Source organism: Cervus canadensis, chromosome 1, assembly GCF_019320065.1.
Source record: "Cervus canadensis isolate Bull #8, Minnesota chromosome 1, ASM1932006v1, whole genome shotgun sequence".
NCBI lineage: Eukaryota > Metazoa > Chordata > Mammalia > Artiodactyla > Cervidae > Cervus > Cervus canadensis.
This window is the reverse complement of record NC_057386.1, coordinates 8,441,450-8,467,966: the sequence shown is the minus strand read 5'-3', so window position 1 is coordinate 8,467,966 and position 26,517 is coordinate 8,441,450. Positions and strand designations below refer to the sequence as shown.

General features: G+C 56.8%; 1 protein-coding gene across 5 annotated transcripts in view; it reads right to left on the bottom strand.

Moving 5' to 3' along the window:
- SEPTIN9 (septin 9) overlaps positions 1 to 26,517 on the bottom strand; it is a 177,046-nt gene that overhangs the window by 79,243 nt on the left and 71,286 nt on the right. For 4 of the 5 annotated variants that reach the window (XM_043461995.1, XM_043462021.1, XM_043462012.1 and 1 more), the window contains one exon: positions 252 to 893. In XM_043461995.1, the coding sequence (XP_043317930.1) occupies positions 252 to 893 (642 nt within the window). Of the gene's footprint in view, positions 1 to 251; positions 894 to 24,968; positions 25,140 to 26,517 lie in introns of those variants that run through there. The other variant, XM_043462030.1, reaches the window with a different exon arrangement.

Genomic DNA, 26,517 nt, shown 5'->3' with positions numbered 1-26,517 from the left:
CAGCCACGGTCACACCATGACCCTGTTGACCAATCACAACCCAGAGATTCTTTGCAGAGTCTAACTGAAATCCAACTTGCTGCATTGTGGTCCACTGTGGGACAGAAAGAGCCCCCCAGTCCCTGCCCGAGATTTCAGTATAGACTACCCCCCAACTCAATATTCAGCTCTTTCTCCAAGATTCTAGGGCAAAGACAGCTCCCCACTCCCCAAGTCATCACAGCACAGGTGACTGGAGCCTTGCTACTCACCCTCGTGGCTCTTGGGTGGGATCTCGGCCGTGGGGGGCTGGGGCTTGGGCTCCAGCCTGCTCTGCAGCTGAGACATCGGGGCGAGTTCTGAATTCTCCAGGGTCTGGGGTGGGATGGGGGAGGCGGACCCCTCGGCTGGCTTGGGCACCTGGATCTCGACCCTCTTGGGGGCTGCGTCAGCGGCGGGGGCAGCGGGCACCTCGGGCATCTTAGAGGCGGGGGTCTCCATCCTCCGGTGGGCTGACTCCTGGGGCTTGACTATGGTGATCTCCGTCCTCCGGGGGGCGGGCTCCGGCGTCTTGTGGCCCAGCGCCTCGGCCCGCTTGAGCCCGAACCTGGATGGCCCAGCGGTGCCGGCGTTCTCTACCTGCTTGGACGAGATGTCGATGGAGATCTCGGTGCGCCGAGACACAGGCTCAGCCTTGGGCCCGGAGAGCTCGACCCTCCGCAGGGCAGCCTTGGGGGATCGCTGGCTCAAGGAGTCTACATGGCGGGCTGCAGGCTCTGAGTTCTTCACACCCAGGTCCTGGAATTTCTGTGTGGAGCTGGCCACAGAGGACCGGAGCAGGGGCGTCTGGACCCTCCGGGGTGGGGTGGAGTTGGGCGTCTCGACCTCCTCGACCTCAAAAGATCTTTTCAAGGCTGGAAGACAAAGCGAGGAGAAGGTGATAAGCAGACGGCTGGGGAACGCCTGGAAGCATCCTGCTAGTGGTGAACGTCGGAAGGCAGCCGGCGGGGAGGCTGCGGCGAGGGCTTCGTTTCACGGCACAAGATGGGACAAGGGTGCAAGATGGAAGACTCTTGTGCCCTCTCAGGAACAAAAGGGGACAGTTCCATTCTACTAGGGGCTGAGGCACGAGCAGCCACATGTTCTGGGAGAGACAGAAAACACTGAAGCTTGGGGGACTCCTCTGTCCTGACGTGGCAGGGGCCCCGCCAGCTACATTCTCTATAAGGATGCTCCAGCTCAAGACAGCATTTTGATTTCTTTCCTGTCATGACCGTCATTACCCTTCATCACCTCCACCCAACACAGACAGCATCAGCAAACACCACCACCACCAACAGAGGGGAGAGTGAAAGTGTTGCTCGCCTAGTCATGTCTAACTCTTTGTGACCCCATGTACCACAGCCCACCAGATTTCTTTGTCCGTGGAATTCTCCAGGCAAGGATACTAGAGTGGGTTGCCATTTCCTACTCCAGAGGATCTTCCCAACCCCCGGATTGAACACAGGTCTCCTGCATTGCACGCAAATTCTTTACCGTCTGAGCCACCAAGGAAGCCCATCAGATGAGAGATGCCCCTAATAACAAGAGCCCATAAGAATCTCGATGGGAATGACACCCTCATACCAATGTCAGCAGAACAGCCAACGCTGGGACTTTTAACAACAGGCAAGACACTGGGTTTACCATGCACAACCACATTTGCTCCCTACCCTAACCCCATGGTGTAAGTAATGCTACAATCCCCTGATACGGATGGGAAAACTGAGGCCTGGGTGCTTAAGTAACGCGCCTGGCAGCATGGAGTGAGCGGCAGAGCCAGAAGACGCATCTACCTCACAGGCCCAGGGTTCTAACCACTTGGTTATCCACTTGGTGGAGTAATAGAGATCCCGGCGAAGCCCACTGTGAATTTCTCAGTCCTCGGCCCCGGCGGCATCTGCCTTCATCCTGTACTACTTGCCCCGGCCAGACCCAGGCCCATGCAGGATGCTGACCACCTAACTCCCACCCCCAACACACAGCCCGGCACTTCCACCTGGCCCCCCGCCATCTCCACAGGGTTCATCCACTCCCTCCAAGGTGCTGGGGACGGTGCCCGAGAAGCTGCCAGCCCCACGGTCCCCACAGGCTCGCTGCAAATGAGAACCAGCTGCTCCTGGTTATAAAGACTGGAGCAGGAATGGGCCCACGTGGCAGGAACACTCACCAGCTCCTTCTGGCCTGGGCCCTCAGCGACCCACAGGGTCTCTCCCACCACCTCCCCACCTCGCAGCCCCAGGAGCCCAGGATTACAGGGACTACCCACCCCCCCATTTCCTCCCCTAACTCTCAGGGCCATTCTGAGCAGCCCCTCCTGCCAGTCCTCCTTCCTCCAAATTCCCAAAGAGCCCTCATCTCCTCTCTAGAGACAGAACCGCTTTCAGAAGACCAGGGCGTGACGGGTGGCTGAGTGGGTGGGTGGCCAGAGAAGTGTGTGCTCTGAAGTGCTGGGTGTAAGAGTAAGCCAAGGGGACCCCAGACTCTGACACCTGACCATGGCCACTACCAGTTCCCCAAACGTGGCACCCCTCCGGGGACCCTCTCTAAGCCCTGGGCACACCTCCTTCTTGGTGGACAGAGGACACAAAATCCCGGCTTGCGAAGCTCAACCCTCCCTGAGGCCCTGTAGGACGACCGGAGAGGGAACTGTGCAGATTCAGGGAGAAATCTGGATCCTTTTTTTTTTTTTTAATATGTAATCTCTTGATTTTTAAATGCTGGCACAAACGAAGCCAAACAACCTCCTTAAAAACGCTGTGCGGCTGAACAAAATCGCATCCATGGGCTGCAATCAGTCAATGGGCCCCACCGTGACTTGACTTAACTTCCGGATTGATCAGTTTCACGGCCAAGGACAGCAGGGAAAGCCGGTGCAGGGACCCCAACCTGGCACGGCTCCGCCTCTCACCAGAGGCTGGCCAGCAAGATACCGCTGAGTGCAAAGCGCGCATCCAAAGAAGCCTGAAGTGCCGGAGAGAGAGGTCAAGTAGCTGCTAAACTGGCCAGAAAGTCCAGGGCCAAGTGCCCGGAACTGTGATCTCTAGTAGTTCCCAGGGCCTCCCGAGACATCTGGTCTACCTCCGCCCCAAGAACACTGTCCAAATTCTCCTCGATAGTGGCTCCTGTCTGTCTGTGAGCTCCCTGGAGGAGGGATCCACGCCCCACCCACCTCAGCACATGCATGTCCAGGAGTCCTTGGTGTTAACTCCTTGGGGCTGAGTTGGGAAGAACAGGAACTAGGCGGGGTGAGGGCTCTTTGCCAGGTTTGCCCACAGGAATGAGATGATCTGGGAGTCCCGGCGAGGTCTGTGCTCCTGTTTGAAAGAGCCCCCTCCCTGCCGAACCCATCTGAAACCCCCTACAACTGTGACTCACAAAAATTAAGACCTTGCACCAAAGCAAAAACCTCTCAGACTCAACCATCCACAGTCTCGCTTTGGCAATGAGTTGGAACCAGACCAGTGTGTGCACAGATCACTGCTCCCCAGAACACAAAATCTCCACCAAAAGCACACGCCTAGCCCCTCCACCATCCTCTCCTTTCTCGGCTGCTCTTCCTGGCTTTGGTGTTTCTTCCTCACTCATGCCACTCCCCGGCCCCATGCTATCTGCACGCTTAGCATTCGGCTATATTACCCATCCAGACATTCACTGCCCGGCACCGCCAGCCACCCTGGTTAGTCTAGTTCTCTCTGAGAAGACAGGGGCTGTTTCCACCATCAGGACAGTCACTGCTCAGCAAACCTCCAGGGCTGATGGCGTGTCCTTGATGGCTTACACCATCCCCACAAATGAGCACTCCTCCTCCCCCTCCTCCGAGGATTCCAAGTCACCCCAAAGCCAGGCTCACTCTTGCCTCCTCCCAGAGCCTGCCCAGGCCCCATGCAGTTCACAGCACTCTCTTCCGTGTCATCCTGGTCACCCCAGTCCGCTAGGACTGGGAAGAGAGTTGGGGTCCTCTCCTCCATTACACGAGCCAGCTCTCTGTCCCTTCCTGGGCCTTGAGTGCGTTCTCTTCACAACTCAGAGGCCAGACTGGATCACAGGTTTGTAACTGTGGGCCCAGGGAAGGCAGGCACCAAGACTTCAAGCCCCATCTCACCCTGAGAAGTTGCACTTTGAACAGTGCCCCCCCCAAAGATTATGTCCCAGTCCCAACCCCTAGAACTGAGAATGTGACCTCCTTTGAAAAGAAAAAGTCTTTGCAGATGTCACTAAGGTAAGGACTCAAGATGAGATTGTCCTGGATTTAGGATTGGCAGGTTGCATAATTCCTGGATGGATCAGTGGTAAAGAATTCGCCTGCAATGCAGGAGCTTCAGGAGATGCGAGTTCAATCCCTGGGTCAGGAAGATTCCCCTGGAGGGGGAAATAGCAACCCACTCCAGCATTTTTGCCTGGGAAATTCCATGGACAGAGGAGCCTGGTGGGCTACAGTCCATGGGGTCACAGAGAGTCGGACACAACTGAGCGACTTTAGCATGCACACACGCTAAGTCCTTCAGGTGTCTTTATCAGAGGAAGAAGAGGGAGGGCTGAGACATACAGAGGAGACGGTAATGTGATCACAGAGGCAGAGACTAAAGTGGCACAGTCAAAAGCCAACAATGCCTGAGCCACCAGAAGCTGGAAGAAGCCAGGAAGGATTCTTCCCCAAAGCTAGCCCTGCTGACACCTTGATTTCAAACTTCCGGTCTCCAGAACCATGAGAGTCAATTTCTGTGTAAGCCACACGGTTTGCTGTCATTTGTTACAGCAGTCACAGGAAGTTAACACAGGGACCATGAGACGGGTGAAACCTCTGGGCTACAAGGTTGTCAGGGGCCCTTCCTGCGGGTGCTGTCACCCCTACTCTGCACGCAGCCCCAATCCAGCCCCAACCACACTCAACAAACGTCCAACAGATGGACCGATGGAAGTGTGGCCGACCTCCAGAAAACTGCTGCATCAGGGGCCCAGGGGAGGAAGAGCAGCCTCCTTTTTCCTTTCCCAGAATCACACAAAACCCTGGCCGGTGGGAGAAGTCATCACAGAATAACATCGCTCGAGATCTGCCCCGAAATATTCGGTGATGAAACCAAAGATCATTTTTTTTTTTAAGGCAGGCTCTGCAAGGGACACCCCGGGAGCAGCTGTCTCTACACAGAAGATGTCGTGACGTGATGAGCACCCAGCTGGGAAAAATTAGGAGGCGGCTTGTCATGAAGCTGGCAGGACAGGGTCCTCTGGTATTCCGTCCCCCACGGGCATCCTAGAAACACTCTCCAGTCGTGCCCACTGATGCAACACCACCTCTCCCTTCCCAGGGTCCAACTCTCCCTGCTAACACCCTCCATTTCCTCCTTGGAGAATGGGTATAACCCACCATGGCAGCAGGTATTTTTTTCACTTTACTCTTCTCCCTGCTCCCGGCAGAGAGGCAGGCAGCCCAGGGTGTCCACGTGTGGCCATGGAAGCCAACAAGAGTGTTTGGAGCTGGTCATTTTGCAGAATGGACGCCCCTAGGTGACCACATCTGATGACTGGCTCTCTGAGGGACTGATGGGCAGAAAGTGACCTTTCAATGGACCAGGCCAGTGGGGAGGGGCATGAGGCTGCTTCCTCTCTTGCCTGCCGGATGTTAATGCCCCCATTAGGCAGGTTAGAGGTGCCCAGCTGGACAGGATGAATGCACCATTGCAGGGCAACTGGCAAATATGGGGCCGGGCTGTCCTGGGAGGGTCCCCACACTGCCACTGGAAGGGGAAAGGACTGCCATCGCCCACAGGGCACGGGGGCCCACCCCTGCTCACACCATTCCCAAGTGAGCACGCCCCCTTCCTTCCTCTCGTGAATGCAAGACCTCCGCCCCCAAAACCAGGTTTGAACCTTCCTTGCTCCCAAAAGATGTCCTTGGCCCCTACCCGCCCTCCCCCACATGCACAAGAGCCTGAAGACCTTCGACCCACTGCTGGGAATTCACCCCCCAGGAAATGATCAGATCTACGGAAAGATTTATGTATGAGACGTTTGCATCAGCATTAAAACAGCAAACGCTGGAAACACTTTGAGTTTATGGAGATTTTCTGAACCCATATGCCAGAGTCCTGCAAAGTCATCAAAATCATGGTTCTGAAGATGAGAAATGCTGAGAATACTAAGTAAAAATAGCAGAACAACCCAAGATGCGTGCACAGGCCTGACGTCGTCTCTCTCACACATGCGCGCACGCACACACACACATGCGCCTGCACACTGGAGAAAAACAGCCATCTCTGGATGGAATTAAGGTGGCTGTTTAATTCATTACACTTTCCTGCCTTTTCCCAAGGTGCCTACGCTAATGCGGGTCACTTCATATTTTCAGGGGATAAAACCATCAACACTGTTCTTAAAAAACAAACCCTGCTAAGAAGAGGGGGAGGGTGTGGATCACCGCGCCTCAGGCTCAGCCTCTCCTGGTTCATCAAACACCTACAGTCTCGGCTGCCTGCCGCACAGGCCCAGCCGCCTGGCCAAATGCAAACCTCCAGGCATCGGCATCGTGCCGTGGGGGTCGGGGCGACAGCAGCTTGGATCTGGGCCTGTTTAAGGAGGAATGCGCCGCAGACAAGAGGCCATTGTGAGGGCGCAGCTGTGAGCAAACCTCTCCTCGCTCCGGAGCACTTCCGGGAGCACACCTCAGTCTGGAGAGGGCACGTGGGGCGAGCCCCACAGCCCTGCTCCAGGCTGGGACAAACATCATGCAAAGAACAGGTCAAAACCAATCAGCTCCCGTGGGAGGAGTATTGTGGCCACTGCCACAGCTCAGGGGGCTTCTGATCCCAGGCTCAGGCTCCAGAAGCAGCGGCCCTGGTCAATGTGAGTCTCTTCCAGGCGGCAGCAAAGCAAGTTCTGTCCTGAGGAACAGTGGCCACATGGCAGCCAGGGTCAGACACCCAGGGAACCCAGGGTGCCAGGTGGAGGGCACCTCGCCGCTCCCTGGCCTTAGGATGCAGAGAAAGAGCACAGAACAACCCATCAGAGCGAGTCTGGGGCATGTGTGACCCCTGGGGTGGACTCAGTCACCCTGGGTCCAGTCTCCCATGGAGACCAGGAGCTGGCGCTGCAGCTGGGTGGACAAGCTCCCTCCAGGGTGGCAGAGAAGATGGAAGAAGAATCAACATGCCAGCGGACCAGTCCCTGAAATAACATGCCTGCAAAGGAAAGGAACCCAAGACCACAAAAGCAAGACACGGTCCCAGCGAACGAACGAATTCACGGGGGGAAGGGGGGCTGGGTGGGGCCAGGGGGACGGTTCCAGGCAGAGGACAGGGCAGGACAATGGCCCTCCATGCCTCGAATGAGTTGAGAGCTGGCCGGGTGTGGGGGCCTTGCAGCCCGGACGCACAGTGGACTCCTGCCTCGGGACCAAATGCAGAGGCCCGAACAGGGTGGCATGACCACCGTCACCTCTGGGCCTCCGCTTCTCCACGTGCCGCGTCAGCTGTGTCAGCGGCAGGCGGACACGGCGATGCCCAGGCAGCAATCACAGCTGTTGTTGGTATAATTACCATCTGTCTGTGCACCTCGGGGGTGGACGAGGCTGCATGAGCCTTCCTTCCCCTGAGTCCATCACACCCACGGCCGGTATCGCCCCTGGTACCCACCTAGCGCCCAACACCGGGAAGGCAGGAAGGGGTTAGCACTCTTCCCCAGGAAACAGCCTTGGAGCAGTAACTGACGGGTAAGCACTCTGGGGTCCCCCAGCACCCCCACTGGGGTCTCAATGGGAGGGGGTGTCCTCTGGAAGCGAAACAGTCCAAAAGGAAGCGCTTAAAATAGACGCTGTGGCCCAGCAGAGCCCAGGACAGGGACATCGGTAAACAGCAACGGGTGGCCCTGGATTTCCCACCAAGAAACACATTTGTTTAACAACGACCCAGCCAAAGACAAAGTCCAAATAAAGGAAGAGACAGGCCCAGCACTGGCACCCACAGCTCTGGATCCTCCCCTGAGGCCTCTCCCCCGCCCTCCCCGAGCAGGCCTGGCCAGGCTGTGAGTCCCAACGCGGCCTAAGAACCTCGTCTGGCGCCAGCCCCACCCTGCCTCCCACTCCGGCTCAGGGTCCCGGGGCCCGGCGTGGTGGCTGAGGACACCGTCTCCCTGGGCTTAGCCGCACAGGCGGCTGAGGGCAGCACACGGCCCCTGCTCCCTGACCAGACGCAGGCCTGCACCTCCGCACCCTGCACCGCTCCACATGGTGGCCTGCGCCCTCTGGGCTGGAGGACCCAGCCGAGCCACTTCCACTGAGCCCTGAGGAGCCCTGCGGGGTGAGTCCAGTGCCCCTGAGAACTGTGGGTCCCCCATGCGCTCTAGAAACCCAGGCAAAAAGCGTGAGGTCTACTTCTCAGCGTGTGCATGCTAAGTTATGTCCGACTCTTTGTGACCCCATGAACTGCAGCCCGCCAGGTTCCTCTGTCCATGGGATTCTCTAGGCAAGAATACTGCAGGGGGTTGCCATGCCCTCCTCTAGGGGATCTTCCTGACCCAGGGATCAAACTTGTGTCTCCTATGTCTCCTGTACTGGCAGGAGGGCTTTTTATCACTAGTGCCACCTGGAAAGCCCCCAGCCTCTCCACTCAATTAAGATTTTTTTTAACATGGACCGTTTTTAAAGTCTGTATTGAATCTGTTACAATATTGTTTCTGTCTTATGTTTTGGTATTTTGGCCTAGAGGTATGTGGGTTCTTAGCTCCCCAACCAGGGACTGAACCCACACACCCTGCACTGGAAGGCGAAGTCTTAACCACTGGACTGCCTGGAAGATCCTCCCCCAACAATTTAAGGACTGTCTTTTCCCTCGGCTGTTAGGACATGGGCACTTTGGGGTGCGTTCTTGCTCCTCACAGTCTCCCCCCGGGGAGGCCTGGCCCACCGCCCGCCCTGGAACAGCGACATGCGAAGGAGGCCGGCTGTGCCCGCCAGCTGGGTTGCCTAGTTGGGCCAAGAGAAACGAGCAGGCCCCTCCTCCCCCCTCCCCAGGCTGCCACTCACCACAGGGGCACCCTCCACAAAGCCCTTCCTGCCCACGACGCTTCCAGGTACCACAAAGAGTGCAAAGGTGACCCTGGCCCCCTCAACTCAGGACATGAACAAGAACCCACCCACGATGGGCAGGAAGCCCAGTGGCAGCTGTGGTCAATAGCCAGCCCTCAGATTCCAGACCCTCTCTTAATCCCCAATTCATCACATTAATTTCTCCCTGGAAAAAGCTCTCTCCAGCATGTTGGCAAGCGAGGACACAGGCAGAACCTGCCCTCCCCAGCCCAGCTACACGGTCTAATCCACCTAGAACGGGATGCCTGTACAAGGGCATCCAAATCTTAAGCTGTCTGCAGAAGACATTGGTCCCACAGTGGCCCCCAAGATGGTATGTCTGAGTCCTAACTCTGGGCACCTGTGAAAGTGATGTGGAAAAAGGGTTCCTGGGCTTCCCAGGTCGCACCAGTGGTAAAGAACCCACCTGCCAACGCAGGAGATATAGGACACGAGGGTTTGATCCCTGGGAAGATCCCCTGGAGGAGGGCATGGCAGCCCACCCTAGTAATCTTGCCTGGAGAATCCCATGGACAGAGAGCCTGGTGGGCTACAGTCCACAGGGTTGCAAAGAGTCGGACAGGACTGAAGTGACTTAGCATGCACGCTTAGCACGCAGATGGACTCAGGGTAGGCTCTCAAGGTGAGACCATCCTCAATGAGGCCGGGCCCAGAACCCAGACAGGTGTCCTCATAAGACACAGAAAAGGAGAAGATGACAGAGAAGCCGTGTGAAGATGGAAGGGTGCACCCACGAGCCAAGGACATCGAGGATTCTCATAGCTGGAGCCGGGAGAGGGGCCTGGATGAGACCTTCCCTCAGAGTCTCCAGAAGGAACCAGTACCTCCCACACCTGACTTCCGGCCTCTAGACCCGGGAGAGAGCACACTTCTATCGCCTGAAGCGCTCCCTGATCCGGGGCGCTTGGCAGCCACAGAAGGAAGACCCAGAACAGGTCTTTCGGCTGCCGCGGCCTCTCCACTCAGCCTCCTCAGTCTCTGATGATGCTGAAGCCACATCCCGCGGGGCCTCACCAGCTCTGGGGGGGCACATGGGTGCCCTGGAATTGGACAGACTGGTGGGAAGACCCTCTCCCCTCTTGGCCTGCGTTAGCCGTCAGCTCACCCCAGCCCGTCGCAGCTGCCAATGCCTTGGCCCAGTGACCCATTCCTGGGCTGCCACCCCCACCCAGCCTCTGAGCCTCCCCATCCCCATCTTCCTGGGGCAGGGCCACCTGGGATGTCCAGCCCCCCGGGACGTCCCCACCCACACCTGTTGCTTCACTGTCCTCAGTCAGGGCACCCTGTTCATTCCCAACAGTGTTCCCATCGGGGCAACGAGTTCAACCAGCTAAGGTGGGTTCATAAACCCGTGTTCCCCTCCCGCCCCCGTTGCCAACAGAGAAGGGTCCTGGGTGACGGCTCTCAGGGTCAAGGAGCCGCCTGACAGAAGAGACCCTGGTAGGCATCGTGGGACAGCCACGTAGCAACTTCTGCTCAAGAAATTCCTCCCTACAGAGCAAAACCACAACAAATGTTACAAGGAAGCCACTTCTTAACTTGGGGCCTCTTCCCGCTCCGGCCATCTCCCGGTTCCCCCTGGCTCTGGCGACACCACGGTCATTCCAGGCCGACTCTAACAATCACCCTAAGACACTGCACTTCCTTCTTTCCATGGTAAAATTAAAAGTTACGGGAACACGAGTGCATTGGGACCCATCTGTCCTCCCCTTAGGCCAGCTGTGAGCTCTATTCTGCAGAGCGAGGACAGACAGAACGGGGCCGAAGCTACACACGCAAAGATGAGAGCAGACAGGCAAAGAATATCCTGACCCGGCTGGGGACATGGGAGGGGGGCAGTGAACCCAGGCTTCCTGAAAGGCGAAGAAGAGGGCCTAGGTGCGGCCCTACCTGCAGGGGACCAGAGGGGACAGAGAACCTTTCTGGCCTCCGTGGGTCAAAGGTTCCCTGATAAATGGCAGCTGAGAAGGGCAGGAGGCAGCCCCTGAGAGGAGACTAACTTCAAAACCTGAAGCCATGGGCTGCAGCTCCGAGGGCTCAAAGGATACAGGGCCCTTTAATGCACACACCCCTCCCCCTTAATCCACACACCCCTCCCCCGCTGCCCCAGACACCCCAGGGGGTCCTGTCCTGCACGGAGAACTGAGGAGCTGCTTCCAGGTTGGAGCACAGCCCCTCCGCCGACCAGAGCGTCCCATGGAGGGCTGTTCCCTGCATGCTCCCCCCGCCCCACCCCCGACCACAGAGCAAGAGTCATCCCGTCCACAAAAAGAGTCTACGGACAAGCCGGCCAGCTCACAGCCGTCTGTGACCATGCAGATTCTTCCCCATGACTGGGCAGGGGGCAGAGCAGGACCCGGAGACCCCCGGTCAGTCTCGGCTCCATGGCACCGGGCTGTCAGGCCGGTGGTCGGGGGGGACAGCCCCTCCTGGAGAAGCTCTGGTTCCCTTCTCTGTTCTCAGCCCAGAGGGGGTTGAGGAATCACCCCGCTGACTACAGCAGGAACTGGTAGAAACACTTAAAAAATGCAAAAGAAAAAAAAAAGCCTAATACCAGGGGCTGCTGGGCTCAGGTGGAGCCTTCATTAATCACACCAGAGGGACAGATAGAGCTCTGTGCGTCTCTGGGCTGTGGCCCGGGGGCGGCAGGCGGCTGCTGCCCAGGCCCACATGAGCTCCGGTCTAATTACAGGGGACAGTGACCCAAGAAGCAGAGTTCAGGCCCCGCTCAGGGCAGCACCCAGGAGTCCAGCTGCTCCCCCAGGCCTCCTGAGGAATGGAGTGGGTCACAGCGCATGACCCCAAACTGGCCAAGCTGGGCTGGGGAAGCTTGGTGTCTCAGTGACCGCAAAACCCTACAGGCTCCAAGGCTGACTCGCGGGTTCAGGGGGACCTGGTCTCTACACTCAAGGACGGGGTGAGCTTGTTGGGGGGGCAAGGGGGGTGGTTGGCAGAGAAGGAGGAGTCCAGAAAACCAGAAGGAGGTAGTGGGTTTGTAGAGTGAGACAGGCCACAGCTGGACCCCGAGAAGATTCTGGAAGGGGCTCCCAGGAGCCACCCAGCTGTTCCAAAGATCCCCGGTGGGGCCGGGCGAGGCCGCCTCCAGGACACCTCTCTGAAGGCCTTACTGGGCACTCGCCAGAGACGGCAAGCTCCTGGCTAAGGCCACACAACAGCCTGGACCCTGGAGAGGACCCGTGTGGCTCAGTGGTAACGAGTCTGCGTGTGGTTCTGGGAGACCCAGATTCGATCTCTAGGTCGGGAAGATCCCCTGCAGGAGGAAATGGCAACCTACCCCAGTATTCTTGCCTGGAAAATCCATGGACAGAGGAGCCTGGTGGGCTACAGTCCATGGGGTCACACAGAGTCAGACACGACAGCAACTAACACTTCTCACTTTCACTGAAGACCTAAAGCTAGCAGGGCACAGCCTCTAGGCCGGGTTGTATCACCGGGCAAATGATCAGGAACAGGGTGACATCACCCTCTGGGGACACAGATGGGGAGGCTGAGACCCAGGGAGGCCTTCGATCAAAGTCATGCCGTTAAGCCCATCTAAGCCTGGTCTCTGGATCCACACCCAGACACTCTGCTGTCCCTAAGGTCGGCCACTGCGGAAGGGCAAGATCGGTGGGTGTTCTAATTCCCAGAAGCTGTGTACATGCCCTTGTTTGGAAGGAGGGTCTTTGAAGATGTAATTAAGAGCCTCGAGATGAGATCACCCTGGATTTAGGGTGGAATCTGCCTGCCAATACAGGAGACGCAAGAGATGTGGGTTCGAGCCCTGGGTCAGGAAGATCCCCTGGAGGAGGAAATGGCAACCCACTCCAGTATTCTTGCCTGGAGAATCCTATGGACAGAGGGGCCTGGCGGGCTACAGTCCATAAGGTCTCTAAGAATCGGACACGATTGAGCACGCAAAATCTGAGAGTGAGGGTCCCTCCTAAGAGCAGAGACAGACAGGAAGCAGACTGGAGGGATACTTTACCAGCCAGGGCACCAAGGTCGGCGGGACCCCACAGAATCTGGAGGAAAGGCTGAGCGGAAGGAACCAGCCCCGCCCACACCGTGAATTTGGACTTTCTGGGCTCAGAACCCTGCGTTAAGCCCCCAGCCCGCGGTCTCTACTGTGGCCACGGGATACCTACACACTCCTTGACTCCCAGCCCCTTCCTGGGCTTTGCACCCCACCTCCCTGAGCTGACCACGCAGCTCCTGTTCTGTTCTTCTGTGGCTCCTTCCAGGGGCCGCCCAGCCCAGGTTATCAGGCAAGCACCTGCTTATTCTTTTCTCTTTACATTTGTTCTTTGAGCCTCTGAGTGTTTTCTGGCCGATACACGTTTAGGGAAAACCTCCCTAAGGACCGAATGGACCTGTCTTCTGAGCAGGGTGGGCACTGTACCCTGGGCATCCTTGGAGGTGACCAGCCTTAAATGTGACCCTGTAAGGAGTCCTCCTGTCCCCTGCACTTTCTTCCCAAGACAGCCAGTGTGGAAGCCTTCAGCCACGGTTGCAGGTGGACAGATAAACTACCCCCTGCCCCTGTACAGAGCCGCACCCTCAAAACAGACAACTTCTCAAGTCTGCTTCTGGCCCGCGGGAGAGGGAAAAAATGAGAACTGTATACAGTGAGCTCCAAACCCTCCGCGCCAGAGAGGGCTCTGGGAGACCCACCCCCGCCCCACCGCCTAGCACCACCACACCACCAGCTCCACCAGCTCAGCCCGATAACCTCTGACCTGCCTGCCGGCCATGCGAGGCCCAGGCTGCCAATCAGTACCTCCCTGATTCCCACCCTAAGAAGCCCCCAGAAAGCCAGGCCCTTCCAGCCACCAGCGGCGGGGACCATGCGGCAGGGAGAAGGAGAGGGCCCTCTCATACACACGCCAAGAAACTTCCCAGGTCCCCTACATCACCAGAGACACAACCTACCCAGCCTGAAAGGCCCTGAGCTGGGGGCTGCCGGACGATGCATGGAGTTGTCACAAGTCACCTCTACACACTGCCTGAGCTAGGCAGCTGACCCCTCTGGCCTCAGCACGCTGGTCTCTTCCAGCTGGGACACCCAATGACCCCATGAGGGCCATCTTGGGGGCTGCCATCAGCTCCAAGTTTCTCTCATCACTCCTGCAACCACAGGCTCAGTGATTCCAAACACTCAGCAGAGCTGGAGGGGCCAGGCGAGGCCACCTCCCCTCCTGGGCCGAGGTCGAGGACCGAGGTTCCGGCCACAGTCCTCTACAGCCGAACATGCAGCTGCTGGTGCTGCCTGCAGAACTGGCCCATAGCCTGCGCGTTTGGGCTTCACTCCACTCAGCACCCCAATCCACAGCTGGAAAGAGTCAGCGGGACCCAGGGGTCCTGGCTTGGCCACCATCAGCCAAAGGAATGGGCACTTTGAGTCTCTCAAACTGGGGTGGGAAGTTGCGTTGGGTGAGTTTTCTTTTTGACAATGAATCTTAAAAAATAATATCTATTGCTCTTTTCCTGACCCTAAAAGCAATACAGAAAGTGTATGTGCAATGCAGAAAATCTGCAAAACACAGAGAAACAAAGGGAAAAATACCTATCAACCCACGACCAAGATAAGCACTATCAATATTCTGGCAAACATCCTTCCAATCTTTTCACTGCATGCATATTTGTAAAGCAGGCTCACGGAGAGACACAGCTTTGGGCCTTTCTTCTGCAGCATCAGGTAGCCTGCATCGCCATATATTCTTGCATTCGTTCTCCACATTCCTTTGTGGTTCTAAAGTTCTGGTTCCAGATCATTCTCAGCTCTAGCTGACAATCAGAATCATTTCCAGAGCTTGTTAGAAGATTACTGGTCCCCGCTTCCTAGAGGTCCTGTCAGGAGGGCTGAATGGGCCTGGCACCCCGAGAGTGTCTGGGGAGAAAGTGAGCAAGGATCTCTGCCCTCCCATGGGCTCACAAGCCTCCTCTCCATCCCCATCCTGGGAATCCCACAAGAAGAAAATCTAGGCATCCAACCCTCCTGGAATCAGCCCCAGCCAGTGGCTCCACCCGCCCCACCGTCCCCCGAAGGCACCCAAGATCTCTTTCCAGCTTCGGTGGCCACCACTCAGCCCCTGAGCCGGTCACAAACCAAAGGACACACTGGGCACTGCTAAGGCAGAGGCCCATGGGATGAGGAGACGTCAGTCACAAAGCCCCCAGATCCACCCAGAGCCCAGAGCAGCATCCCCTTAGAGAAGGTTGAGAGGGACCTCCCTGGTGGTCCAGTGGTTAAGACTTTGCCTTCCAGTACAGGAGGTGTGGGTTCAATCCCTGGTCGGGTGGGGGGTGTGGGGGCGGGGGCTAAGATCCCACATACCTCCCGGCCAAAAAATAACAAAACCATAAAACAGAAGCAATATTGTAACAAATTCGATAAAGACTTCAAAAATGGTCCAGATCAAAAAAAAGAGAGAGAGAGAGAAGTTCGAAGCCACCCAGGGCCTGCATACCAACTCATTTGCTCCAGGAAACAGGCAGAGGAAGGCCCAGTGCTGGCAACCAGGGTCCCAGTCAGCCTCCCTTCTCCTTGACTCCCAGAATAGTCATCATGTTCCTCCCAAAAGACCGTCACCATGCTGGGGGCAGGAGCCAAGCTCATCCGTCCACGTTGGGCCCTGCTGCAGAGTGAATGTGTTCCCCCAAATTCACAGGTTGAATGCCATCCCTCAAGGTGATGGGGTCTTAGAGGGAGAGCCTTTGGGGATGATGAGGTCTTGAGGGTGGAGCCCTTGTGATGGGATCAGCACTCTTATAAGAGACCCCAGAGCGCTCTCTCTCCCCTTTAGCCCTGTATCAGCACGGTGAGAATACACCGTCTGTGAACCAGGAAGCCACCGCCAGACAATGAATCTGCCAGAGTCTTGACCTTGGACATCCAGCCTCCAGAACTGAGAGAAGTAAGCGTATGCTATGTAAGCCCCCCGGTCTGTGGTCTTCTTGTTACTAAATCAAGGGCCCGGGCCTGAGCCTCACGTGACTTATGAGCCTCTAAGGAGTGCTTGTTGCCTTGAATCTTTAACTCAACGTTTACCGGTGCTCATCACACACCAGGCACAACCTTAAGGACTTGTTCACCTCCCAAGACCTCCAGGAGATGAGCTATTTCCCTCTCGTCCCCATTTTACAGATGAGAAACCGAGGCACAGAGAGGCTAACGACCAGCCCAACATCCCAGCACGGGTGAGGGTGAAGTCAGGCTGAGCCAGCATGCTAAACCATCACCATCACACTGCGCTACCTCCACACCCCACCCCGCCCCCTAAAAGCCAGACTCTCAGTAACAGTACGGCACCCGCTACATGTCACCAGCCTGGCACCTGTATCGTGCTGAGCCTTGGACGCACACCTGCACGGTGGGCCCTGTGATTCCAGCGTCACTAACGTGGTCACCAAGCCGGAAAGCAATGAGGCCAGGATATGGGCACAGGCAGCCTCTGCCAGACCCCAAGCTCTGGCCCTCCACTGCTAGGCAGACTGCGACTTCCATTCTGGCCAGGCAGGGTCAGCCTGTGAGGTGGCCCAGGCGAGAACCGGGCCGCAGAGCACCGGGGTCTCCCTTCCAGTGTGGCCTCGGGCTACCCGTGACCTTCATGACTTGTCCATCTTGCTGGGTTCCGGGAGGACCAAGAGCCCTTGAATACAGTGTCCAGCCTTGGGCCTGGCATGTCATAGGTGCTCAAGACAGGGATGGTTACGAAGAACAAGAACCAGCACCATCAGAGGAAGTGCCTGTGAGTGAAAGGGGAACAGCTGGAAGGGCAGGGACTTGGATCAGAGAACAAATAATTTGGGAGGGAGGCCGAAGCCCAACAGCTGGCTCCAGGGCAGCTGCTCGCAGGAGCCCAGCTCCATCACTTAAATATTAGGAGAGATGCAAATATCTGAGCGCCCCTCCCAGTCCAGCTTCAGGGGGAGACTGCAGCCAGGGCAGGGGTGAGGTTTCCTCCCTCACTCGTGTCCCCACCCCTTCCCCAGCTGCCCCCAAACTCCTCTACCAGGGCAGGAGCTGGGGTGGGGGCAGCCACCAGGAGGGAGGGGACACAGCCCCATCTGTCCCCTCTCCTCTGCTCCGGGCCTGCAAAGGGGTGAATGAATGAGCGCCTTCCCCATCTCGCCCCCTCCCTATTGCTTCTTTTGTAGTTTAGCAGGAAAGAAGAGCAGCCCCTCCAGAAGTCTTTCTGATGGAATCCTGGAGGGAAAAGCTTGCCACTCCAGACCCACCACCCTCACTCCAGAAACACATCACGCGCCCCTCTTCCACCTGGACTATATGCACCACCCAAGTCTTTCCCGGCAATCTGACCAGGAGGAAAGCTGAAGCCTAGAGCCCCTCCACACCCCGACCTATGCCTGCAGGCACAGCCTGCACCACCCTCCGCCTCAGTGCCAAGGGTACCTGTGCCAGATGTGGGCATAACCCAGTCTTCCCAACCAACTACAAGCGGGCAGAAATCGCAACGGGAGCCAGCCAGCACCATCAGCCTGCAGACCCTGCCTGGTAAACGCCTACCCAGCTTACCAAGGGACTCTGCTTGGTGTCCCTTCCTCCAGGAAGCCTTCCTGAACCTACCCCTCTCCTGGGCTCATGCCTGGAGCCCCAGAACGGAAAACAGAGCTAGTACTTAGCTGGCGCCCACGGTTAACTGTTGAGTAAACAAACGAATGAGCTGGCTGCCTCCCCCACCGCGGCCATCCTCCCAGCCCACCAGACACAGAAAGATTCTAGCACTTACTTCATTTTTGAACTGAAGGCAAAAAAAAAAACCCCAAATCCAGTTTCTTTACAGAGCACTTCTCCCCTGACTTGTGATGGGGGACAGGAGGCAGGGGACAGCAAAAAAGGCCGCCCCTCTGGGCCTGGGATGGAGCCAGGAAAACTTGTATGCTTTTACTGTAGATGATATCGGTCTCCGGGGACTCAGGGTAGGGGCCTGGCCTGCCCCTCAGAGGGAAACTGCCCACCCACGTGGAAAGGAGGGCCAGAGAGCCCTGCTGGGGGTTGGTTTTCTGCACCCAGGGAGGGGCCAGCCGGGCTCCAGGCTGAGGTCCTGCCTAGGAGAGTCTGGAGAACTGGCAGGCTGCTGGCCACCGACAGTCAGAACCAGAAACTCTTCCATCTCACCAAAGATGGGGGAAGGGAGAAGGTGAGGTGGCCGGAATCTGGGCCACTCTGCCTGGGACACCACTCCTTCTTCCCGCCACAAAAAAAAAAAAAAAGAGAGACCATTCCATCGGTGAACCTCCCGCAGGCAGAGAGGGGGGTTGTCGGTGTTCCAGTGTCTCCCTTCCCATTCCCACAGGGACCCTCAGCCACAGCCTCCCACATGGAGGTGCCTGGGACCCCCAGGCCTTGCCCCAGGGGACAGCCAAAAGCCCATGGCCAGAGGAGCCATCAGCCTGCACTCCCCGAAAGGCAGAAGAGGGCTGTGGGTTTGACAACTAGAAAGCTGGACTAGAAACTCTGAGGAATTGCCTGTGACTGGTCATAAAAGACCAGACATCGGCTGCAAAGAGCTCAGAATTCCAACCCCTCCTTGTACAAGCGAGGGAAAAACCAGCCCCAGGAACTCCCAGCTCAGACTTGCTAAGGCCCAGGCAGCAAGACAAACTCAACTCCCTACCCCTGCCCCATCCCCCGAAAGAGCCACATAAGGCCCCCCTGGGGGGGGGGTGCCCCTGCTCCCTCTATTTATGCCCAGGAAGACAACCATCAAACCCCTAGCCAGACAGTCCCTCAGAGGCTGCAGTAACCAGAGGATGTGTGGGGGGCTGGGGGGGGGTGTGTCGGGGGGGGCAGTCACCTCTCCTGCCTCCCCTCCCCCATCCCACCTGGAGCCCCTGGAGGTGTTTGAAGGCAGGGCTCCTGGTCTTGGGGACAGAGACACAGCAAGCTCTAAGCCCTGTGTGGGGAGGGCACACTAATGTGTTCAAGGCCAGGTCCCTCGATTTTCTGAATTTTGCAATTCTTGGGCTTCTCAGATGGCCCGGAGACTCTGGGAGCAGAAAAGGCTGGAGACTGCAGGGCTCAGCATTCCAGGAGGGACTGTCAGACTCAGGAATCTGAGAGAAAGAAACTCACCCCCCCGCCCCCCGCAACACAAAAAAGAAAGAGGCAGGTGGCCCAGAATGGGAGAAAATAATTGCAAATGAAGCAACTGACAAAGGATTGATCTCCAAAACATACAAGCAACTCAGCAGCTCAATATCAGAAAAATAAACAACCCAATCAATGAAATGGGCAGAAGACCTAAACAGACATTTCTCCAAAGAAGACATACAGATGTCTAAAAAACATGTGAAAAAAAAATGCTCAATGTCATTTATTGTTAGAGAAATGCACATCAAAATTATTAACACAATGAAGTATTACCTTATACTAATCAGAATGGACATTATAAAAAAAAAAAAACCTACAAACAATAAATTCTGGAGAGGATGTGGAGAAAAGGGAACCCTGTTGCACTGTAGATGGGAACATAAATGGATATGGCCACTATGGAGAACAGTAAGGAGATTTCTTTAAAAACTAGGACTAGAACTACATATGACCCAGCAATCCCACTACTGGGTATATACCCTTAGAAAACCATAATACTGTCAGGCGAGTGTATGCTCCTCGGGTCTTTGTCTCATCACCACAAAAATTTGGAGTGACGGACATTAAAGCCACCTCGGCGGGTCACAGCTCTCGGGTCTTGGACAGACCGTGTTATAGCTCCCAGGTTTCGAACGGACCGTGTTATAGCTCTTAAATAAATCAGTGTTACAGCTCTATTTTATTTAGATAATAACAGGAAAATCCATCTTCGAGGCATGAGGGCACGTCGATCCAAAGATGCGAAGAGAAGATCGCCCCATCGCGCGGGAGAGAGAGAGAAGAGAGCTTTGGCTCTTCTTTTTATATGTTTCTCTGTCCCTGGGCCTGTCTTATGTAAATTGGGTCAGCCAGGACTGTTGTTTGTTTTACCTGAGGTTCTCACTCTGGTCCTTGGACCTTCCTTTGTTCCATTTTCGCGGGCTTTTGGCCACCGCCATTCATTCTGGACTCCTTTCCCTATTATAACTACCTAACAATACTAAACGACACATGCATCCCGATGTTTATTGTAGCACTATTTACAATAGCCAGGACATAGAAGCAACCTAGATGTCCATCGACAGATGAATGGATAAAGAAGTTGTACATATATTTCAGATATACAATGGAATATTACACCGCCATAAAAAAGGAAGGAATTTGAGTCAGTTCTAGTGAGGTAGATGAAACTAGAGCCTGTTACACAGAGTGAAATAAGTCAGGAAGAGAAAAACAAACATTGTCTATTAACATATAGATAATGGGATCTAGAAAAACAGTACTGATGAACCTACTAGGACGGCAATAAGAGAGATGCAAACAGAGAACAGATCTGTGGACACACAGAGGGAAGGCGAGGGTGGGATGAATTGAGAGAACAGCACTAGAACATGTACATCACCACATGCAAAGTGGATAGCTAATGGGAACCTGCTGTACCACACAGGGAGCTCAGCCTGGTGCTGTGACAACCTGGGGGGTGGGATGGGGAGGTTCAAGAGGGAGGGGACCTGTGCATACCTATGGCTGATTCACGCTGATGCATGGCAGAAGCCAGCACAACACTGCAGAGCAATTACCCTCCAATTAAGAATAACTTTTTTAAAAAGAGAGAGGCAGGTTAGAGCCTCATTCCCGGGCTCCTCACCTCCCTTGCAACCCCACTCTATGCTACGGGCGGGGGTGGGGGGGTGGCGCTCGCTGTGTATACTCTCCACTCGCACGGAGGACATCCTCTTGTCCCTCTGCCTAAATTTCGGGGCATTGGCAGCACTTTAAAAACTGACAACAAACTTGAAGCTTCCAGACCGTCTCCTGGTCTAGGCTGAACGGAGCCTTCGGGCTCTGTCCAGACCAAATTAAACAGCCGGAGCCCAGAAATGCCCCCAGCGCCGGGGGGTGACTAGGGGCCAATTGCTGGGTCTGTTTGGCCAGAGAAATTACAAATTCTCAGTCTTCTGGGACCGGGTTCCACAGACTTCCAGCCCGTTTCATCTCATAAGCAACTCAGCCTCCAAATTTGGGAAAAACCGAGAGGAGGTTGGAAAGATAGCCACTGTTTGACCATGTTTCCTCAGTGGTGCCGTCAAGGGAGAGCAAATGAACTTGCTTCCTGGCTGGGTTTCTGGGATGAACCCAAGAAATGACGTCCCCCGGGGCCTTGACTTCTGATAACTCTCTCCCGAGAGCCCCCTGGCTTGCCCAGCACCCCTTACCCCCTACCCTAGCCCACCATTCTAAACACACCACCAGGCCTTTCAGAGTCTACACCATGACCCACTGTTACCTGCCCTTGGGGGCTGCAAGCCCATCAGAAGCACCCAGTCTGGCCTGGCAGGTAGGTGGGACTCCTGGGTTTGGGGGCCACCACGGACCCCTTGAGCCTGGCTCCCAGGTCCTTGTTGTTGGCCTGCGGTCCTGTCTGTACCCCAAGGAGACTTCTATTAGCAGCCAGCCCACCCCCAGCACAATGAGTAAGGGGCATTCAGCTGGTAAACAGGCAGTGGTGGGGGGAGGATAATGGTGATGCTTGAACTGTGACATTTCCCTGGCTGCCGGACATTCAAGGAGAAAGAGAAGGCAAGGCCCCATTCTGCTCGGCCAGCACCAGGATGAGGGCTGTAGCACTCCCTTAGGGGCCTGCCAAGGCCGGGCCAAGGCCATGGTCACCAGGCCAAGAAGTCTCCAGCCCCTGCAGGGTGAGAGTGCCATCTGCCCTTGGCAACGTCACGTCATGAACAGGCCGCAAGGCCAAGTGCTTCCACCAGCAGGACAGTCTCACTCACAAACATGGCCTTAGCAAGTACACCCACTCTGAGTCCACCCACCATGTGTCGGGCCCAGGGATTTCCGTGGCTGCCACTGAGCGCTGGGGCTCGAGCTCCAGGGATCTCTTTTCTCTAGGCATGGAGGCCCCAGCCCAGGCCCACCCACTTCCCACATTGACACATGGGTGCAGGGCTAACCAGTCCCTGGGGGTGAGCTCAACAAACCCAGCTCTGGCCTCCAAGCCCTGGCTTCTCCACACTGGCCCCAGGGGGGCTGATGCACCAAGTTCCGGATTTGCAACACAATCAGGAGTGGCAAAGGGCTGCTGGTCAAGGAGGATGTCGCGGTCAGCATGCCCCGTCCCTGACACCAGCTCCCGGTTCCGACTCCCTTTTAGGAAGGCTGGCAGCCAGCAGAGGCATGGGCAGGCAGCCCGACCCCACTGTCTCCCAAGCCAGGCCGTCCAGCGTATGCCTGTGTCGTCGTCTGCAGGGCGGGTCCATAGTCCACCCATCTGGGGTGCTCCGGGGTTGGGGGAGACTGGGATGACCTCCTCAGTGAAGGAACCCTGCAGGCAGCCCACCTGACCCAAGTCTCCAAGTTCTGCCTGTGAGACAGCATGACACCTCCAAATGGAATGTCGACCAGGCCCGGGGAAGGGCTCCCACGCTGGCCAGTAGCACAAGTATCTGCTCTGAATCTACCAACGGTATACAGTCTCACTCACCACTCCCCGCAATCACTTAGGGACCCAACAGACCCTTGCACTCCATCCCTTCCATCACCCAGATTCCTGCATTTAGGCACCCACACCCACCCGATCCTTGCAAATACCTGACCCCCACCTCGAGCCCCAACAGCAGCAGCACCCACCATACTCCCGCGAACAGGAACCAGGCTCAGGCTGTCGGCTATCTCCCCAAGACGATCCTCGGACAGAGGTGTTTACAACCCCACTCAACAGAAGGGGAAGCCGAGGCTCAGGGGCCAAGACTCTTTCACCAGCCAGCTGCCCTACCCATCGCTTCTCTCCAAAGGTCCTCTCCTTCAGGATGCAAACTCTACCCACTTGTCCCTTTCAAACCTTCCTACATGGACTTTCCTGGTGGTACGGTGGGTAGGATTCCATGCTTCCACTGCCAAAGGCCCAGGTTCAATCCCTGGTCGGGAACTAAGAGCTCACAGCCTGTGCAGCACAGCACCCCCTCTCCCCCTCGTGCAGGAAAAAGACTTCCTGGAAAGATCTATGTCCTCCAGGAAGCCTTTCCAGATGGACACCCCACAGCACGGGATGTCCCTGCTCAACCCACCTCCCTGGCCCACGTCTAAACCTCAGGCCCACTGATGATGGGGACCCTTCTGCCACCTGACACTTCCTCACAAGCAAGACAGAGGGTGAGTCTAGCCCCGGGCCCTGGATCCAACAGCACCCGGCCAACACAGCTGGTGGTGGTCAGACCCATCAGAGAGCCAGCCCCTCGTAGCCACAAGCAGGTATCAGCGGAGTCCCAGGAAGGCTGACTCCTTCCATCCAGAGAGTGATCTCACACCACCACAGATCCTGTCTCCCACCACCAGGTGAGGACTGTGGGGACGGTGTATTCTCAAGAGGCCTCGAGCCTCGCTGAAAAGCAGAACTCATCGCTCAAGAAGCCCAGTGGTGTTAATTAGGGGCAGATTCACACCCATCACCAAGCTAGGCCTTGTCCTCCTGGGAGGAGAGGGGCACCTGGACCCAGCCATCGAGGGAGCCCTGGTTCAGGAGGCGTCTGGGCTCCCAGACGAGCAGGTGCAACTGCAGAGTCTCATCTCCCCAGGAGACCCCCTCCCTGCCCGCTGCCCGCTCCATGCTCTGGGCCCAGGGCTCGCTTGGGCTCCGGGACCCGGCTGGCAGGGTCCCATAAGGAGACGTCAGAGGACAGACGTCAGAGGTTCAGTAGGGCAGACACCTCCTCCAGGCGGGAGAGACGGCTCTGGGACTGGAACTCCTGGGTCCTGGGCCAGATTGCGTCTCAACCAACATCAAGGACTTTCAGGATTTTTTCAGCCCATGCAAATCCGGTTACAAACAACCCTGCTGGGAAAGTAGGCCAACAGCTGGCACTTGGAAGGGCTTTGTTACACAAAGACCCGAGTTGTAATAGCGTTTGCGATAACAGATTTGGCCTGCCTTCATTAGAGAACACGTTGTCCGACGGCCCTGTACTCCACCAGCCAGGAGCCAGATAGCAGATGGGGTCACCCTTCCAGCCACCCCATCACACGGGGAGTGACGGGTGCTGAGCCCACCTGCAGCCCATCTTCCAACAGGGGAAACGAAACTTTAAAAAAATCAGTTCAGCAAAACACAAAATGTTCTTCCTGCCCCTGCATGGGAGTCTCCACCGAGCCCTGAGATCCTCCTCGGAGGGAGGGCAGAGGCCATCATGTAGGAGGCCCACAGAGGACACTTCCCCCCCCCCCCTCCACCGCAGCAATCCCCAGGAGAGACCTGAATCCACAGATGCTTCCAAAATAGGAGACAGGCTGAATCCCTGCACCACCTCGGTGATGGCGGTGAAACTTAACAACCTCACCCTCAATGCTCCAGGGTAGATAAGAGGATGAGCAGAAACAACAGGATGAAAAGAGAAGAGTGTTCCCCAGGGAAGGGAGAGGCATGTGCCTGGGGTGTGGGGCATCAGCAGAATTTAACTGGGGGTATTCACTCCACAACCCCCCCATACACACAGCTCCGCTGGGACAGCTTTCTGACTGCCCTGCAGGGCCTGCTACTTTGGCCTGGATACTGCCATCGCCCCAAACCTCCAGGGAACACCCCAACAGAGCCAGTGGGACCTAGCCGTGAGACTCCAGTCTGCTCCGGTTGAAAGTCACCCCCAGCAACCGCCATGGCTCAAAACTCTCCAGCCTCTGGTGGTGGCCCCTGGGGCCTCCATCTTTAGCCACCAACATATGCAGCTGTCGAGGAGCCAGCATTTCCTCCCACCCCTCTGACCCTACCTTGCAGAAACTGAGATACCAAGTGGGCAGCCCAGGCAGAGGCCCCCCACTGGCCCCACGGAAACAGACCAGCGCTCCTCTGGCTCCGATCTCAGCCACTCCGGCCGCCGCCCCAGGATGGTCTGTGCTCCCGGCGGGCAGGCACACCTGGTCCTCCGTAACCTTGCTCATCTGACTGTCACGAGCTGGCCCCTCTCATGCCCCAGCCCTAATGGACCAGCTCATTCCGGCCTCCCCTACCCAGCTCACTGTCCCTGGCCCGAGCGGGCTCCTCCTCCCGCCTGCCACCAGATTTCCGCCTCCTCCACCACCACGACCTTTCTCTGTTCTGGCTCTGCCAGCCAGTATCACCCGCAGTTGCTCTGGGTCAGACAGCCTCCTCCTGCCCTGATCTCTCCTTCCCACGTCTGTCTGTCCAAGGCTGTCACTCTCAACACCCAACTCCACTCCGAGTTCTGGGGGTTATTGGGGAGGCTGCCTTTCTGGTCTCCAAGCTGGCCATGTGTACAGAGCGCACACACGTACACACACACACACACACACACACACACAACCAATGTGTTAGAGGGGCTCTAACTCGCCTGCCTTCAGTGCATGAGTCTGCAGGGTACACAGGGGGGAGGCTGCCGCCTCCAGGAACCAGAGGGTCCAGGCTCCGCTCCCTAAGTGAGAAATCCCCCCCTGAAAGCACAAGCGCGGGGCTGCCAACTGCCACACCAGGATGGTCTCAATGAGGCCATTGTCTCCACCAGATGAGAGGGTTGAGAAGCTGCCTGAGAAGCAGCCGCTGAGGCTGCTGGCATCTCCAGATGGGGTACTTCGGGTGAGGATGGAGTTGCACGCGGGCCCCGAGTCAGAGGCGCCAACAACCTCCAGGGCATGTACTGTGACAGAGCGCACGACCCCCAGACCTCCTCCTCCTCCGGCTGCCTCAGGGCTCCTGACCTCCTGCTTTCATGTCAGGGACCACAAGCCGACCTAACTTGCATAGACCTCAGGAGAAAAGAACACAGTGCAGGACCTGAAGCAGGCAGCCATCTCTAGGTCGACCAGTTCTCCCACTCAGACTCTTAGGCATAAAAGGCCCTAGAAGAGCTTCCTTTCTCCAACAGTGGCTGGGGGCAAGTTGAAGGCAAAACAGACTTGGGGAGACCTTGAGTATGAGCACGCACCCCCAAGAGGTCAGGACCGCGGGGTACAAGCCATCACAGCTCTCTAGACCACAGCTCCTCTTAGAGCTCAATGTCACAGTCAAAAAAGTGCTGCGACCAGAGAGCCAGCCCCCAGCAGGCACGTCCCTTGCACAAGGCAAGCCGGCGCTGGACCCCACCCCCTCCTGTCTCTCCACCCCCTGCTAAGCTAGTCCTGGCCCAGCCCAGAATTACAGCTGTTGAGGCTCTGCCTGGGGTCCAGCCAGGCTCTGGTCCCCAGAAGTGCCCCTGCAAACGGAGCTGACCCCAAGTGGGCCAAGTGCCCAGCTGGGCTCTGGGCCCCCAGACCCCAGCCTTGATTCTGCCCTGAGAACCAGACTGGCACCTGGACTTCGGTT